Source organism: Psammomys obesus, unplaced genomic scaffold (assembly GCF_907164565.1).
Source record: "Psammomys obesus unplaced genomic scaffold, mPsaObe1.curated_primary_1811, whole genome shotgun sequence".
Lineage (NCBI taxonomy): Eukaryota > Metazoa > Chordata > Mammalia > Rodentia > Muridae > Psammomys > Psammomys obesus.
In genome coordinates this window covers 2,271,075-2,289,141 of record NW_026596158.1, presented here as the reverse complement: position 1 = coordinate 2,289,141, position 18,067 = coordinate 2,271,075, and the positions used below count along the sequence as shown (strand labels likewise).

The window sequence follows — 18,067 nt, the reverse complement described above, 5'->3', positions numbered from 1 at the left end:
ATTAAAGATGGAAAGCACATGTCTTTATGTGCTGTTAGGTCCTGATCAGTGGATTCTGAAGTCTGCCTCTGTGGGCACTAAAAGCGGAACTGGTCTCTGGAGCAGAGCCTCTTTTCTCGCCAAGGTTTTCCTCCCGTGCCATTGAGATTCCCCGTCCCTCTCTCCGGCTGTGGACTTTATGCCATCCACAGTTTGAGGGGACAGTTTGGCGGGACAGGAACGGCAACAGGAGTGTGATCACATCGAGTCTGCAGTCTACAAAGAAAAAGATGAATGCTAGTACTCCACTTGCTTGAATTTTTTTTTTTTTTTTTATGTGTCTGAGTCCATGTATGTATGTGCCGCATGTGCTCATCCAGAAGTGATGTATGGAACAACCTGGGTCCTTCGTAATCTCAAGTGTTCTTAACCATTGAGCCTTCTCTCCAGTTTAAATTAAGGTGTTCCTCCTCCAGTTAAACCTGTCTGGAAATGCCCCATTCTTCCACCCCCAGACTCCCAGAGACATGTCTTGTGAGTCTAAATCTCAAGCTGACAAACAAGATTAGTGGCTCTTCATGGTGGCACACGGGAGGCAGAGGCCAAGCCTGGTCTACCCAGCAAGTTCCAGAACTACACAGAGAAACCCTGTCTTGAAAGAACAAAAAAAGCAATCAGTCACAGGACTCTTACCTTGACTGTGTTTCATTCTGCTACAGATAAAGCACTTTTAGTGCCTCGTGGTGGGCTATGTTGTTTCTTTCAGATATTCTGTCATGATACATGCTAAAATTCACGCCCCCGGTGGACAGTCTCCCTCGGTGGATCTTTGTTTTGTTTTTATTTTGTGTGTATGAGTGTCTTCAGGTGTGTGTGTTTACCACGGGCTTGTGTCCCAGTTTATAAGACGGCATTGAATCTGCTGGAACTGGAGTCATGGATGGTTATGAGCAACCATATGGGTGCTGAGAACAGAACTTGAGTTTTCTGTAAGAACAACCATTGTTCTTAGCCATCCCCTGAGCCCCTCTGACTAGCTGTCTGTCATCCATCTGTCTATCATTTACTTACTCATTTATTTATTTATGGAGGTGGGGGTCTTTCTACATTACCCCAGCTATCCTAGAACTCACTATGTAGACCAGGCTGTCCTCACACAGAGTGAGCCACCTACCTCTGCCTCCCAGTGTGAATGCTGGGTTAAAGTGTGTGCCACCATGCCTGGACCTCTCCTGGTGTAGAGGTCATGGGAAATTGGTTCTCCCCTTTCACCATGTGGTTCCCAGGGAACGAACAGCAAGCCCCCCTGAGCCCTCTCCCTGGCCTAAATGCTCATCATTTTAACCAAAGAAATAAGAGAGATGTGTTTTCCTTGTGGGAGATTTAAATATAAATAAGACAGCAAAACCTTGCGACTCTTTCCTTAAAAAGTTGTCATAATCGGTTGTTTACTTCACTGGATGGCAAGGAGTCTTTTTTTAAGTTCTTTACTTCACATGCATATGTGTGGGCTGCAGCACATGTGTGGAGGCCAAAGGATAACTAGCCTTGATAGCAGGTACTTTGAATCTCATGGGCCCCAAGATGTCGCCTGGCTGCTTCCACACTCTTGAGCTCAACTCATCTTCCTGCCTTTGCCTCCAGAGTACTGGAACTACAGGCATGCATCATCATGCCCATCTTGAGCCATTTATTGAGTGGTTGTTGGTTGAGACAGGATCCCTGTGCACTCCAGTCTGGCCTCAAACCCGTGCTTTTGTGCAGACTCCCAGGTACTGTCTGAGAGTGCAGGCAGATGCTCAGCTGGGACCCTTTTACAGCTCTGTTTTCAGTGGTACTGTCAACCGGGAATGATGATACCACCTACCTCAGGATTTCATTAGGATTGAGTTAGTTAAGATTCATGGTATTTAGGTTTGTGCCTTCCAGATAATGAATAACAGGCTGTGTGTTAGTCACTGCTTTCTAGAGTTATCCCTACTTACTGAAAGGCTTACCTTTATACAGACTGTAGTAATGGGGAATACAATTAAAGATGATGAATCAAAAATTTAATCACATGAACTTCATGTACTGGAGACCAGGTCTTATTGTGTAGCCCTGCTGGCTTGGAACTCACTATGTAGCTCAGGTTGGTCTCAAACACTGAGTAATCCCTAGACCTCTAAAGTGTTGACATTACAGGAATATGCCAGCACAACTTTTTTAATATTTTATTTTTTGACAATTTAAAAATACAGAAACATATTAGCTGTTCTTAGTAGCTGTTGTTTTGGATCAGAGGTTGGCACGGTAAAGCATGCAGGCCAAATCTGGTCTGCTACATGCTGGAGAAGAGCTACTAGCTAGAAGCTTAATAACTAAGAGGCTTTCTATTTTTTTTTTTTTTATTTTAAGCTTATTAATTATTAAAGGTAGCTCTGGCTGGCCTGGAACTCACCATGCATAGGCCAGACTGGCCTCAAACTCCACAGAGATTCTCCTGTCTCCCAGTCCTGTAACTAGGGTGTTCCACTGTTCCCAGCCAATTTGAAAACTAGTAGTTGTAATAAGCTTGTGTGACTAGGTAAGATAAAGATAAAAGGCGGGAAAAATCGGTGATGTCAAATTAGAATTAGCGCTATCAGAATGCTCTCTTGCTGTCTCAACGTTTCTCCTTTACAAAGAAAAAAAGCCTCCGCTCAGGAAATAAAGGTACCTGTCCGATTCCTGGATCCTTGGCTGTCTGCCCCAGCCCTACCGCTTCTCTGGTCTTCCTTTTCTCCCCGGGGAAACCTAGCGCTCTTGCAGGGGACCCCAGGCTTCTAGTCAGCACCCACACGGTGGCTCATAAATCTCACGTTGCCCTGCTCGGGCACCAGGTACGAAGATGGTGCACGGACATACGCTCGGCAAAACAACTATACGTAAACAAATTCCCAAAAACAAACAAGAAAACCCTAGAATCTGGGGCAGAAACGAACTACATGACAGGAATGTTCGCTAACACCCCGTTGAGGCACGTTCGTTCGCGGTCCTCTCCACCACAAGCCCACGGTCATACCAAATACACACCTTTCCAGGGGAAAACCAGTTTTTCCTCAGACGCCCAAGTGACGCCGAGGTGCCCGCTGCCGCCCGCGTCTGAAACCAGGCGCCCGGGGAGCGCGGCGCGTGCGCGCTGGGCGCGTGCGGCGGGCGCTCCCGGCAGCCCTCGCGCGCTCCGGGTCCTGCGGGGTGTGAGGACCGGCCCGGCGGCCCGGCGGCCGCTGTCAGCTCCGCGGCGCCCGCTCCGCGCCCGGGTCGCGGTCCCTGGACGCAGGGGAGGCGCCGCAGGGAGCGGGTAAGGCGGGCCAGGGAGGCCGCGCCCGGTCGCCGCGGGCGAGCCGCGCCCGCTGGGCGTGGCCGGGCGCCGCCGAGGGAGGCCGCGAGCCGCGCGCGGTGGCGTCTGTGCGAGGGGGCGGGAGGCCGAGCGGCGGCGAGGAGGGCGGGTCCGGGCCCGGGGTGGGCCCTGCGCGCCACACAGAAGACCCCGGGCAAACAAAGAGCTCTCGGTCCCGGGGGAAGGATGAACGACCTCCCCACCCCGCCTGGCCCTCCGGGTCACCCCCACGCACCCCGCAGGCTCGCACACAGTCCCGTATGGGCGGGGGTGCAGCTAGGAGGTTCCAACCCTGGCCGCACCACGGAAGGACAAGTGTGCCCTCTCCTCCCGTGCAGGGTGATGCGCGGTGGTGGCGGGGCGGCTGGTGGCCTGTGCTTTGGGCTGGACAAGGCAGGAAACGTTTGGGTGTTAGAATTCCCTTCTAGCCCAGCCCCGTCGTTAACGCTAATAGGGAGGGAAGGAATAAGCCGCCGTTGCCTGTTTAAGAGGTAGGGTCTCGGGGATCCACTGTTACCTCCTGGATGTGTGAAGCGCACGCACTGTTTATTTTTCAGTAGATCAGAACGTCTGTTGTTTTTCAGTGTGTGGCTCTCGGAAACAGGGCCTGGCTCCGCACACCACCCCGTGTCTGCACGCGTGTGTCCGTTTGTCGGTGCTCTCCAGTGCTTAGAACAGCAACGAGGTCCCTCAAAGGAGGCTACGCTTGCTTTTTATAACTGTGGGTTATAGCTGTGGGGCTCTCAGGGCACTTGCCGATACTTCATACGTGCAGTGTGGTGATTTGGGGGGGGGGGATTCCTCCCTCCAGGGGAGTGGTGTGTATGAAGAGCTACTTAATTGTGATGTACACGTGTGTGCCTGTCTGAGAGCTGGTGCCCAGACACCTCTGGGATAGCATCCTCCTGCAGCTGGAATTAAGGGTGGTTATGATCCCTTGAGGCAAGTGCTGGGACGTGAATTTGGGTCCTTTAATTTTTTTTTTTTTTTTTTCCTCGAGACAGGGTTTCTCTGTGTAGCCTCGGATGTTCCGGACTTGCTTTGTAGACCAGGCTGGCCTCGAAATCATAGAGATCCACCTGCCTCTGCCTCCCAGGTGCTGGGATTAAAGGCCTGTGCCACCACTGCCCTGGCTGTAATGTACACTCTTAACCGCTGAGCCGTTTCTCCAGCCCTCATTACCTTGTTTTGTTTTTGTAAAGAAAATGGCCAGGTGAATGGCTTCGTGGGTAGAGGAGCCCTGTCAAGCCTGAGGACTGGAGTTTGAGCCCAGGATCCACATAATGGAATGCAAGTTCTCCCCTGACTCCCACATGCATGCCATAGTATCCATGTACCCATCCCCACACACACATCACATACATACACACAAATAAATAAATAAAAGTAAGTACAGAATTATAGTGCAACTGTTTTGTTACCTGGATTTGTTACTTCTCAATATGAAGCAAACAACTTTATCATTCCACTTAATGATATGTATCATTTTTAAATGACAGGTTTCTTTTAATCCTATAGTTGTGTCGGGAGCCGTGCCTCTGGCAGCTGCTTTGATATTTAAATCTCAGCGGTGAGACTGCTTTTACCAGACCTTCTCTAAAGGCAGGGTAGAATTTGCAAGTCTATCTCCTTTTGTTTGTGACAGCAGGTAGGATAGCTTGTGAGGATCACACCTCTTCCTCAGGCTCCTCGTGGAAATTAAACCATTGTTCTGAGATATTTCTACTCTGGCTTAGAAACTCTACAATAAAAAGACAGGCGGACAGTTACTGCAGAAGAAGGCTGACTCTTGTGTAAACAGGACACAAAGCAACTAGATACAATGTTGTGCAATGGGAGGAGCCAGAGGACAGGGAAGAGGGGAGGAGCTAGAAAGCAGGAGGAGAAAGCACGAGGAGAGCAGAGCTGGAGGAGAGAGCTTGGAAGACCTGGAGCATGAACCAGACTTAAGATTTCCCAAAAAGCAAGTATAATGTGGGAAATCTAAATGCTAGGAAACAGAGGGCTAGAGGCAGAGGAGAGACGGGAGACTTGCTGCAGCAGCCTGCCTTTTGCTGTGGCTGTCGAGTCTGGACCTTTAAAAAAGTTTCCCGTGTGCTGTGTGTTTATTTAAATAATATTAATCCTCACTCCCGACTCAAGAACCGTTCGACTCTGCTGGCTGGCTCCAGCATAGATGGTTAATTATTTAGTCTCTTTCCTATTGAAGGATATTTGGGGTTTTATGTTACAGCTTTTTTTCTGTTATGGGCAATGTCTTTAATGTACCCTACTTGCTTGCTTGCTTAATTATTTACTCATCCATGTATTTATTTGTGTGTATGTGTGTGCACAAATTTCTGTTATGGACAGTGTCTTTCAATGTACCCCCTTGCTTGCTTGTTTATTTGTTTATGTGTGCAAGAATGCATACCTACCACAGAGTGTGTGTGGAAGATTCTTCTGTGGTGTGAGCTCTAAGGATCAAGCTCAGGCCATCAGTCTCGGCGGCGAGTGTCTTCACCAGCTGAGCCGTCCTCCCAGCCTTGTCGGCCTACTTTGATGGACATCTTTGATGGCCATGGAAGTGATTATTTTCTTTAGTCTCCAGAGTAGAATTTCTGAGTCAAAGGGTTTACGTGGATTAAATGCCACTTGTCTATACTTTAAAATTTGATCCTCAGCATGCTGGTTAGAGTGTCTCTTTTCTCATATTCTTGATTACGTGAGCATTGATAGTCTGTTGTTGTTGTTGGTTGGTTGGTTGGTTGGTTGGTTGGTTTTTGAGACAGGGTTTCTCTATGTAGCCCTGAAACTGGCTGTCCTGAAACTCACTCTATATGCCAGGCTGGCCTCAAGCTCACAGAGATCCACCTGCCTCTGCCTCCAGAGTGCTGGGATTACAGACGTGTGCCACCGCTGCCTGGCACATTGATACTCTTAAAATAAGATTTTATATCCCGAATTTGCTATCATTTCTGTTTTCCAGCGAGCCATGAATACCTACACTCTGTCACTGGAGCAGGAAATTCTGGGTTTCACAAGCTAGGGCTAGGAATGAATGAGAGCTGGCTTTTGTGGGGAAGATAAAGGTTCCATCTGTAGCTATGCTACTTCCCAACTTTCAGTTTCTATAAGTGTGACCTAATTTCCTTTATTGTGGGGTTTCTGATCTATTGCATAAATACAATATACTGACTAGCAATCCTGAAGATACAATATGACTCATAAAGCATTCATCAAGAGTTAGGGACAGTAGTGCATGCCTCAAATACCTGCCGTGTGGAAGTTGGCTTGGCTGTGGGCAGGCTGAGCAACAGTTTCCCAGTGGGCATGGCTGCCAGGCTTGGTACTTAGGAATTTCTTTCTGCGAGTCCACGTGTGCTTTCGAAACTTTGAAGGAGACTGGGTAAGATGATGTGGCTGTGGGTAAGGAGATCCTGGGGGCTTCTGAGGCCAAATCTCATGGGCTTGTTTTTCTCCCCAGCTCTGGCCACAGTGGACTCTGCTTCTCCCGAGAAATAAACTCCAGGGAAGACTGAGCAGTTGTTGAAGGTCTAAATGATGGCCCGTGTGAGTTAACTGTTCACAGTCTTTGTCTGGAAACACTGTCATATTAAGGACCTACAAACACTTCTCTTTATAATTTTTGCTTATGTGTATGAGTTTTTCCTGCATGTGTATGTAAACACACATACATGCATACATATATATATATATATATATATATATACATACATAATACACATACTATGACATATATACATATACTTTTGTGTGTCTGTGTGCCACATGAGCCTGGTATCCTAGTTCCTCTTAGTGGATGAGCCATCTCTACAGCCCCATGTGAACATTTCTTTATCATGACGCTTCCTGGCAGAGCCCCACCCAGGACCTTCCTCCCTCATAAAGGTGGAAAGTTCACAAAACTTCAAAAAGTTGTCTTTCCACTTCCATGTGTATGCACGATAAATGCCCACCCAGGGAACTGGTGTGTGGCCTAGGCTGCCGTACATTCATGGTCCTCCTACCTTGGTCGTTATGGTACTGCTGTCCCTCCCCTGGTCTCTCACTCTTGACTCCCTGCCTGTAGTATGTTCACCACATCTGTCCTAGGAGTGTCTGTTGCTAAACACCATGACAAAAGCCACACAGGGAGGGAGGTCAGGATGGGAACTCCACGCAGGAACCTGGAGGCAGGAACGGAAGCAGAGACCACAGAGGAGTGCTGCTTACTGGCTCGCTCCTCCTGGCTTGCTCCGCTAACCTTTCTTCTACAACAATCCCTGACCACCTGACCAGGGTCCACCACCCTCGGTGGGCTGGGCACAGGCACATCAGTCAAGAAAATGTCTGCAGACATGCCCACAGTCCAATGTGATAGAGGCAGTTTCTTGATTGAGATTCTCTTTTCCCAGATGCCTCTCGCTTGTGTCAAATTGACAGAAACAGCCAGCACACTTTCATGATGCTGGTGGAATTTGAGGCATGCTCAGCTCCATCAGTTTTTCCTTTTTTAGACATGTTTGGATTATTGAAGTAAGTCACAGTATGGAGCAGCTGAAAGTGATGGTTCATAGCTGTTATTCCTGTCTGCAAAATATAGGAGAGAGGGTGGAAGTTAGGGGAGGGGACCTTCTAGAACACATAAGTATCTTGCTTCAAGACCCCATTTTCCTGTTGTCTAACCTTGCAGCGCAGGCTGGTTTGCTTGCTGTTCTGCCCACTGCTGAGCCGTGGTGGTGTGTGCTTTTAATACCAACACTTGAGAGGCAGAGGCAGGTGGAGCCCTGTGAAGCCAGTCTGGGCTCCATAGTGAGAGGGTTCCATTGGGAGAATTTGTCTCAAACAGTCAGATGGCCTGCTTCTCACAGTGCCTGTAATTTTGGGGGTGGGGTGGGGGTGGAGGGCTTTACATTCTTTTTCCTGCTTTAGTTGTGACATACAGTTTGTCATCCAGGTGTCAGTGATGTTCAGTGACGTGTCCATAGCCTTCTCTCAGGAAGAGTGGGAGTACCTGGACTTAGAGCAGAGGAATTTGTACAAAGATGTGATGATGGAGAACTACCGGAATGTGGTCTCATTAGGTAAGCGCGCATGTCTGTAGCAACTTTGATTGTGTTCTCAGCAACATCATGCCTGGGGAAGCTCCAGAACAGCTTTCAAGAAGCTATGAGATTTCCTTTTGCAGCTGTCTATCTATGTATCTCTATGTGTATGTGTGTATGTATGTGTCTGTCCATCTGTCTCTCATCCATCCACCCATCATCTGCCGTGTGTGTTGGGGGAGGCACGCATGTGTTGTAGCAAGCATGTAGCAGTCAGAGAACATTTGAAACTCGGTGCTCTTCTCCCACTGTGCGTTCCGGAAGGACCTCAGGGTGGCAGCAAGTGCCTGTGACCCTGTGGCGTCCCACCTGTCTTTCTGCTTTAAGGAGATGGTTTCGACACTTTCCCCGGGCTCTTGGGCCTTTGAGCCATTTGTAGTGATGGAAATTTTACTTCACCCTTTTAGATTTTTATTTATTTATTTTTTTGAGACAGTCATATTTGTAGGCCAGGATGATCTGTAACTCACAGCCTTCTCCCTGCCTCAGCCTCCTGAGTGATGAGATTACAGCTATGAGCTACTTTAGGAGCTAGATTTTAAATGTAGGTGAGTAATAGCCTTAGCAAAATCAAACAAAGCAGATTTCACCTTTTGTTTTTTTGAGACAGGTTTGTTTGTTTGTTTGTTTATAGCCTTGGCTGTCCTGGAGCTTACTCTGTAGAACAGGCTGGCCTCAAATTCAGAGGTCCCACCTACCTCTGCCTCCCTCAGCTGGGATTAAAGATGTGTGTCACCACTGTTGTTTGTGGCCTGCCTTCTGGTACTCAGATGGAAGGGTGTCCAGAAAACTGGCAACTCTAAGGTCTGGGAAGGTATCCCTGCTCTGGGGTGGGACAGTATCCTAAGCGTATGCTGAGACAGGAGAGCCAGGAACCGCACAGTTCTAGGTGGGACAGTGTCCTGAGTGTACCTGAAGCCCAGGAGCCCAGGAACTGCACAGCTCTGAGAGAAGGCCTCCTCAGCAGAGACATTGCAGCTACCAGGGGTGAGTTGCCCCAACCTCTGATAAGCTGAGGTACCTAGGAGCCTGAGCTCTGCTACTTCTTCATTTCTTCTTCTTTTCTTTTGAGGAGTGAGTCACAGCAGGTAGTAAATCTCTCAAAAGAGATTTATTAGAGGGACGAATCCAGGAGTAGCTGCCCCTGCTTCAGGAGAAGGCAGCAGGGACTGGCAGACACAGCATTTATATAGGATTCCTTTTGGGGGGGGGGGAGCTTTTGAGGACAGGAATTTCGGGAGTGTGGATTGGTGGGATTTCAAGTCCTGAGCTAGGGGAGCTCCAGGATTGGTGGGCTTTCCTGTTCAGGGATTGGTGGGTTTTTGTCTAGACTTTTCACCTCAAATTACCATAATCTGGGATGAGTTCTACTGAGATGCTGGAGATGACAGTTCCAGGGTTCTGAGGGAGGAGCTGGCCTGCTGGAGTTTCCTTCAGGCAGAGGTCTGACGACCTTGCTGCCTTGAGGGATTATACAGTATACAAAGTGTCCAATATTTACAGAGTCCACCATGAAGGCAGTAGACTGAAGCGGGAAAGGCTGTTGTCATCAGCTCCCTTGGCATCAGTAGGCTTTCTGAGGCGGAAGAGGTGTGGGTTCACATAGCAGTAGGCTGAGGCAGGAACAGTCACCATGGACAGCTCCCGCTGACTTGCTGACAGGAGGAGCTGTCTTGCCTCCTGTCTCCATAGCCCCAGGGCAGGAAGGAGGGGCAGACTGTCCTAGTTTAGCTGGCAGTGAGTCTAATGGCAGCTGCTCAAGGGCTAGCATAGCTCTTGGGGGTGGGGGTGCAGTGGGCCGCCACAGCAGGGGGCAGGGCACCGAAGTTATCTCAGTAGCCCGTGAAGAAAGCCCTGTAAGCAGCTCCCAGCCCAGGGTGTCTCTGTGTGGCCCTGGCTGTCCTGGAACTCACTCTGTAGCCCAGGCTGGCCTCAAACTCACAGCGACTCCTGAGCGCTGTGGTTCAGTTAGGTAGTGCTAGGCATACAGACATTGATATAGTTAAGTAATATACGTTAATATATTTAATATACGTAATACATTAATATAGTTAATATATTGAGACAGCACCTCTGTATGCATCCCAGACCGGCCTCAGACTCAGCTTTAGCATCTTCCTGCCTCAGCCACACAAGCGCTGGGATTACAATTTTGTAATGATTTATTTAATTTTTCAGTATATGCCTGTGTGTTTCGGTGTGTGTGTGTGTGTGTGAATGCAGTGCCTGAGGAGGCCGGAAGAGCATGGCCGAGTCCCCTGGGGCAAGGTGCCGGCTGATGGGAATTGTGGGCGTTGGGAGCTGAACTCAGTCTTCTGCAAGTGCAGATGTGCTCGTAACCACTGAGCCACCTCTCGGCCCCTGCTAGACACTCTCCCCGCTGCTACTTTAGAGCTAAAGAAAATGAAGCATGGGAGTAGCTGCCACGGCCGCATAAGCTCCTCCCCGTCCGCTCTAATCTGCGTAATGTGAATTTTCCTACACTGTCTTCACCTTCCTGAAGGACTTTACCGGTTATTGTCATAACATATTTCACTATAGCAAACCGGAGGGGGGGAAGGTGTTCAAATTTAAATTCCTTATTGCCTTGTGTTTCTTTTCTTCTAAGCAGGGTGCCTCATTTCTAAACCAGACGTGATCTCCTTACTGGAGCAAGGGAAAGAGCCCTGGAAGGTTTCCAGAAAAAGAGGAAGAAATCAAGGTAAGCCAGCGTCTGTCGAGCTCAGGGGACACTGGAGGCAGAGCAGAGGGGTGGAGTCCGAGCTGCACACTGCTTACCAGTTATTGTCACAACATATTTCACTATAGTGAACCGGGGGGGGGGGGGGTTCTGGAGAAACACTTGCTTTGGCTATGTTTTAAAATTTTCATTGCCAGTCTTCTTTTTTCTAATAATGTTCACTTTGTCATATTATTTTTATTTGTTTATTTATTTTTATATTGAGAAGGTCTCTATGCAGCCTCTTGCCTCAGCTTTCCAAGTGCTGGTGTTATAAATTATAATGTTATATTATTACAGGCATTTGTGTGGCCTGTACTTTGTCGTTTATTATTTGTATGTTTGCTGTTGGATTTTGTTTTGTTGTTTGTTTTCTTTTCTTGTGTGTGGAACCCTAGACTTCACACTCCAGGGAAGCACTCTACTACAAGGCTACAGAGTTACACCCTTAGTCCCTTTATCCAGTGCATTTTGAGACTGGGTCTTGCTGAAGTGCCCAGCCTGGACATAAGTTTGCTGTGCTCTTGTCTCAACCTCTGGAGTGGTGGGATTACAGGCCTGTGAAACCTCACTCACTATTGAAATTTTCTTTTTACCTTCTTGTTTTCTTAAAAAACAAGAATACTATTGTAAATCTTTTTTCCTAATGACCTAAAAGTTATCTAACTTATATTTTTTAATTTTTAAATGAATCTTCTGTTTTCATTATTTCTAGTTAGGAAATACCTATATGATTCAACTTTTTACATAGCCCACAATCGTAAGAATTGAAAACCTCATCCTCTTTTAGAGAAACTTTTTTTTAAAAGATTTCTTTATTATTTATACAGTGTTCTGCCTGCATGTGTGCCTGCAGGGCAGAAGAGGGCACGATATCTCATCATAGATAGTTATGAGCCACCATGTGATTGCTAGGAATTGAACTCAGGACCTTGGGAAGAACAGCCAGTGCTCTTAACCTCTGAGCCATCTCTCCGCCACCCCCCATCCTCTTTTACATGGGTCATTTAGCATGGGATTTTTCTCTGACTCCTCCGCTTGGCTTGCTGTCTTCTGGTCTGCAGGTTCTTCAACCGTGTCAGTGAGTTCTTCACATTCAAATATGTGCACGAGCTTTTGCCTCTAGCTTTGTGACAGAGGACATGGACACTGAAGAGAACCAGCCTAAATAACAATACAAGAGGCCTTTTGGGCTTTGGCTTGCCTGGTGTGGGTGAGGCCTTTGGTACAACCTTAAGTACCACAAGGAAAGGAGGGAAAGAATGAATATAAGGACAGATACAAAGTAGGAAGGCATAAGAATGATCTTTCTGTCCCTGTGTGTATTTAAGTGCACAAGCTCAGGCTCATGAAGAGAGTATTTAACTATGTATAGCAAACCATGAGAGATTCGGGGCAGTGAGATGTATTCAAAACGAGGGTGTGTAACTATGATAAAGAAATGAGTCACACTCTTAAACTATGAATTTACCAGTCAGTGGGGAGCAAATTAAGATTGCATCTGACTTTAAGGAGCCTTTCAGAGAAGAAAAAGCTGGGGCTCGATAATCTCAGTGTTACAACTGTGTAAGACCCTGTGTTCTACCTCTAGCATTTTTTATAAAGTTAAAAAAGAAAAGAAAACCAGTAACAACCATGAAAATGTAAAGTTATTAATACTGGAGAAATGTGGAGTCAGGGAGAAGGCTCTGCTGGTGCAAACGGAGGCCCTGAGCTAAAAGAGGGCCTTTAATCTCGGGCTGGGAAGGCAGAGGCAGGATCTGGGGCTTGCTGGCCAGCTAGGCCAGCTGAACTGCTAAGCTCCAGGTGGACAAATAAGGTGGAGGAGCTAGAACATGGCTCCATGGCTAAGAGGACTGTGGCTCTTGCAGAAGACCCGGGTTCAGTTTCCAGAACCTACATCAATCTGTAAGTCCAATGCCAGGGCATCCAACAGAGTCCTCTGTGCTCTGCACATACACAGTGAATCTTTGCACGGGTCATTTAGCATGACCCGTAGGCATTTATGGGCACTCAGACACACAAATTAAGCAAATGAATCTTCAACAAAATAAGCCCATAAATGCACTCAGGCACACAAAATAAGCAAATAAATTTGCTGTGCAGGAACAGTGAGCATTCTTAACCACTGTCCGGTCCCAAATTAAAATCCAGCTTGGGGAGATGGCTCAGTGGTTAAAGCTTTTGCTGCACAAATGTGTTCGTTTCTCCAGAACGTGTAAATGACAGATGGGTGTGGCGCTCCACTAGTGGTTCCAGCCGTAGAAGGCAGACACAGGAGATTCCCTAGATCTTGGTTTGACTGAAAGAGCCAGTCTTGAGGAATAACATGAGTTATAGATTGAGGATGATTCCCGACTTCAACCTCGGGTCATCACATGCCCCCTGTGTACCCACACACATGCAAAACGTGTCTATTTGCAAGTGCACATATCACACATACAAATGCACATGAAAAATAAGATAAAAAATTATAGTCTAATCTTATCCAGGTGTTTTTTTGGTAGTATATAAACAATATTTGGGGTTTTTTGTTTGTTTGTTTGTTGTTGGCGCTAGTTTTTAAACTGTGTTTTATTTGGGGTTTCTTAAATCTCTACCTCCCTTCCAGCCCCCCAACCCTAGGTAGGGGAGAAAGAAGTTTAGAAGGGAAAGGGGACATAGAGCTTTTTTTAGACTTAGTTCTGGCTGGTTAGGGCTGTTGGTTTCTTTGGGAAAATACAGTCTCATTTGTCAGGATCTCCAGCAGTCCAGCCACAGGAAACGGCAAATGCAGCAGGGCTAACACGCAGCCTTCTTTCTCCTCTGTCTCCTTGAACCCTTGTTCTCTCTCTCTCTGGGCTCTTGTGTTTGTACCCTCTAGAGTCCTCAGAATTCACTCTCTGCAGCTGGCAAAGACCACACCCTTCTCTAGGTCTCACGAGATTGTTAGCAGCTTGCAAAGACCACACCTGCAGAAGGCAGTTGCCAGCTGTGGCTAGACGAAGGCGGTACCACATCCCACAGCTGGAATTAAAGCAAACACATTTACACAACAGAACTAAGTTTTTAAAGAAACCAAAACTTCCACTACAACTTTGTTTTGTTTTTGAGAAAGGGTTTCTCTGTGTAGCCCTGGCTGTCCTAGAACTCACTATGTAGACCTGGCTGGCCTCGAACTCACATAGACCCACCTCCTCCTGCCTCCCAAGCTTTAATCAGTATTTGTATCAAATTAAGCCCCACAGCAATTCTGATCCATACTTCCGTTCACAAAACAGTGCCTGAATTATTCATCTAATTACCATTCCCTTTTCACGCGTGAACTCTTGACTCATACTCTCTTTTGCCACCAAATTATATGATACTCTTCTGAGTTTGTCTTCTGTTTCTACTGTGGGAAGTTATCTTCTTTAGAAAAAGAAAACAGCGTGTGTTTGCTTTTTTGCTTTCTTTCAGATTTGGACACTAAGGATGAGACCAAACAGCTATTCTCAGAAAAAGGCTTTTATGAAATTAACTTATCCCAGTGGAAGATAGTGGAAAGAATTGGGAGCAGTGGCCTGAAAGACCTCATTTTAAAAAACAAATGGGAGTCAAAAAGGAAACATGAGAGACGAGCGGGCTCTCAGGAGGGCTGTCTCGGTCCAGTGAAGAACGCACCTGAAAAAATGTCCTCCTATGAAAAGCGTGCGTCTACTACTCCACGACAGAGAGTCCGTTTTGTGGAGAAGCCCTACGAGTGTGGCGAGTGTGGAAAGGCATTTAGAGTGCGCCAGCAGCTGACTTTCCATCACAGAATCCACACTGGCGAGAAGCCCTACGTGTGTAAGGAGTGTGGCCTGGCCTTCAGGCAGACCGCACACCTGAGCAGGCACCAGCGACTCCATTCTGGGGAAAAACTGTACGAGTGCAAGGAATGTGGGGAAGCTTTCACATACGGCCCAGACCTCAGGGCTCACCAAAAGCTTCACAGCGGGGAGAAGCCCTACACGTGTAAAGAGTGCGGGAAGGCCTTCAGGGTGCGAGGGCAGCTCACCCTCCACCAGAGAGTCCACACGGGCGAGAAGCCCTACGTGTGTGAGGAGTGTGGGAAGGCCTTCCGGCAGTACGCGCACCTGACCAGGCACCAGAAGCTGAACATTGCTGACCGACTCTACGAGTGCAGAGAGTGTGGGAAAGACTTTCTGTGTGGCTCCGGCCTGAGGGTGCATCACAAGCTCCACACGGGCGAGAAGCCCCACGAGTGCAAGGACTGTGGGAAGGCCTTCAGGGTGCGGCAGCAGCTCACCCTGCACCAGAGAGTTCACACCGGGGAGAAGCCGTACGAGTGCAGTGAGTGTGGGAAGACCTTCAGTCGGGGCTATCACCTCATCCTCCACCACAGAACGCACACTGGCGAGAAGCCGTACGCGTGCAAGGAGTGCGGCAAGGCCTTCAGCCGGTACTCCCAGCTCGTCTCCCACCAGAGCGTTCACGGTGGGGTCAAGCCGTACGCGTGCACGGAGTGCGGCAAGGCCTTCAGGCTGCTCTCGCAGCTCACGCAGCACCGGAGCATCCACGCCGGGGAGAAGCCGTACGCGTGCACGGAGTGCGGCAAGGCCTTCAGGCTGCGGCAGAAGCTCACTCTGCACCAAAGCATCCACACCGGGGAGAAGCCCTTCGAGTGTAAAGAGTGCAGGAAGGCCTTCCGACTCAATTCTTCCCTTATCCAGCACCTGAGGATTCACTCTGGTGAGAAGCCCTATGAGTGTAAAGAGTGTAAGAAGGCCTTTCGACAGCATTCCCATCTCACCCATCACCTCAAGATTCATAGTGTCAAGGTGTGACAGAGTCTTAGCGGCCCTGCAGAACATTCTGTGAATGTCACAGCTAATCGCACACATGTAACCGGCCTGGCCTAAGAGGCTTTATACCATTAAAGGGATGTGTTAATTTAATGTGTTCCGTTGTGTTCCAGTCTGTTCTCAACCATAATGCTTTGACACATTTACCCTTCAGTTAGTCCTGCACATAAACAGATGAGGGGAAAAGAACAGCCCTGTTCCTTCAGTTATGTTAAAATGCTCAGTTGCCCTGCGCTGCAGGTTTATTTATTTGTGAAATGGTGATCTAAAAATGGCTGCAAGTTCTCCAGAACTCCATCAAGCTGTGCAATCCGCATCCTCTTCTTGGAGTACAGGCAGATGCTGCTTTGCCAGGGAGAACAGCAGATGCAGTCAGCACCACTGCGGGGCTTTCTGCTCGGGTGGCTTTGTCAGAGTGCCCTCTCAAGTTCAGAACTGCTGTGTTTGAGGTTTGTACAGACCGTGTGGAGAGGCCCTGAGACAGCACAGACATCGGGGCCCCTGGCTGAAGCTGGCTCCTGGATAGGCTCCTATTAGACACTGGGTTGCAAGAGTTTTGGGTCTCCCAGAGCAGCCACCAACTGAACGCCACTAAGTGACGTCAGTTGACATCATACAGAACTGAAAAATCCTCCTGCCCTACAATCATAACTTAATACAACGGTCGTTATAAAGTCACTAAACTTTTTATAGTGGCTTACTATTGCTCTTTTGAGAGTTCATATGGAAGACCTCGGGCGTGATGAACACAGAAAGGCTTTCCAACATTTATCCCTTGCTGAACCTTCGATACCTGACTCTTGTGAGTAGTGTTTGGGTTTGTTGTTTCACGCAGCCTCAGCGTGTAACCAGACTAGCCTAAAACTTCCCCTTTCGCCCAGACCTTGAACACTCCCCCGCCTCAGTCTCCAGAATGCTGGAATCACAGGTGTGCATTGTCACTTCCAGTGCGCGCACCAGTGTGCATTTGTGTGTGTTCTGTGCTGGGGTGGCATGATGCTGGGGGTTGAGCCAGAGCCTTTCACTGAAACTCTCCCCAGTCCACTCATTAGAACATTCAGAGTGTGAAGTTATTTGGAATTTGCTCTTAATAAAACACTCTATATTCTGTAGTCCCAGTCAATATTTAATAAAGACAACACAAGCCAATCATAAACAATAATTCCTGTTACTTAAAAAAGATCACTGGATTGTGTAGCATTTTTTAATGTACCAGATTATCCTATTTTTTTTAGCTAGTGAGAATCCCCTAGTGTCCTTACGTCTTGACCACCATTTAAGAGCTTTTTCCTCTGCCTTTTTTTTTCCTTTTATCAAATGACTTGGTCAGCTATGGAGCATACTAGGACATTGTTGATAAATGAAGAATGGAATATTTATGCTCTCATTTCATAGCAATTAAATGTCTAAGAAAATGTCTTTATTAGAGAATTCTAAGGCTGCCCAGGTGTGGTGGCGCACACCTTTAATCCCAGCACTGGGGAGGCAGAGGCAGGTGGATCTCTTAGTTACAGGCCAGCCTGGTCTACATAGTGAGTTCCAGGACTGCCAGGGCTACACAGAGAAACCCTGTCTTGAAGAAGGAGGAAAGAAAGAAATATTCTAACCATCAGTGATCAAAGTGATAAAATTTGAAATTTTTTATTGACAATAGAGAGTTAATATAGAAGATAGTACTTTTGTCCTAGTTTTTCCTTTTCTCCCATTCTCTCCCCATCTTCCCCTCTCTTTCTTCTTTTCTTTCTCTGTTTCTTTCTTTGTTTCTTTTCTTTTCTTTTCTTTTCTTTTCTTTCTTTCGACAAGGTATTGCTTATTCCAGACAAACTTAACCATGTTCTTGACAGCCTGGGCTGACCCTTCTACCTCTACCTGCCAGGCGCTATGTGCACAGTCACGTAGGCTTATTTACCCAGAGTGTCTAAACGCTTGTTTTATAGAGTGTGAGTACTTGCTTCATGGCATCTAAGGAAGACGCTGCTATCAAACATCCACAGACACTGTGCTTCCTCGGATCACGTCAGAACAACAGAAGAGGTTTCGTTTGGTGTAAATCAGTGTTTCTCAGCCTAAGCTACACAATTCTCCTTTCGTCGTC

At 47.5% G+C, this 18,067-nt stretch overlaps 1 protein-coding gene across 3 annotated transcripts; it reads left to right on the top strand.

Annotated features, from left to right (window-relative positions):
* The first annotated feature begins 3,232 nt into the window (after positions 1-3,232).
* On the top strand, positions 3,233-16,065 carry Zfp82 (ZFP82 zinc finger protein). 3 transcript variants are annotated; one of them, XM_055594866.1, is made up of 5 exons: positions 3,233-3,301; positions 6,807-6,892; positions 8,280-8,406; positions 11,039-11,128; positions 14,585-16,065. In XM_055594866.1, the coding sequence occupies exons 2-5, from the start codon at positions 6,881-6,883 to the stop codon at positions 15,952-15,954; spliced, it is 1,599 nt and encodes a 532-aa protein (XP_055450841.1). In that variant the 5' UTR covers positions 3,233-3,301; positions 6,807-6,880; the 3' UTR covers positions 15,955-16,065. The 3 variants fall into 3 exon arrangements, with proteins under 3 accessions (XP_055450841.1, XP_055450839.1, XP_055450840.1); XM_055594864.1 differs by having other exon boundaries at positions 11,036-11,128; XM_055594865.1 differs by lacking the exon at positions 3,233-3,301 and adding an exon at positions 4,333-6,728 and having other exon boundaries at positions 11,036-11,128.
* Positions 16,066-18,067: the final 2,002 nt, after the last annotated feature.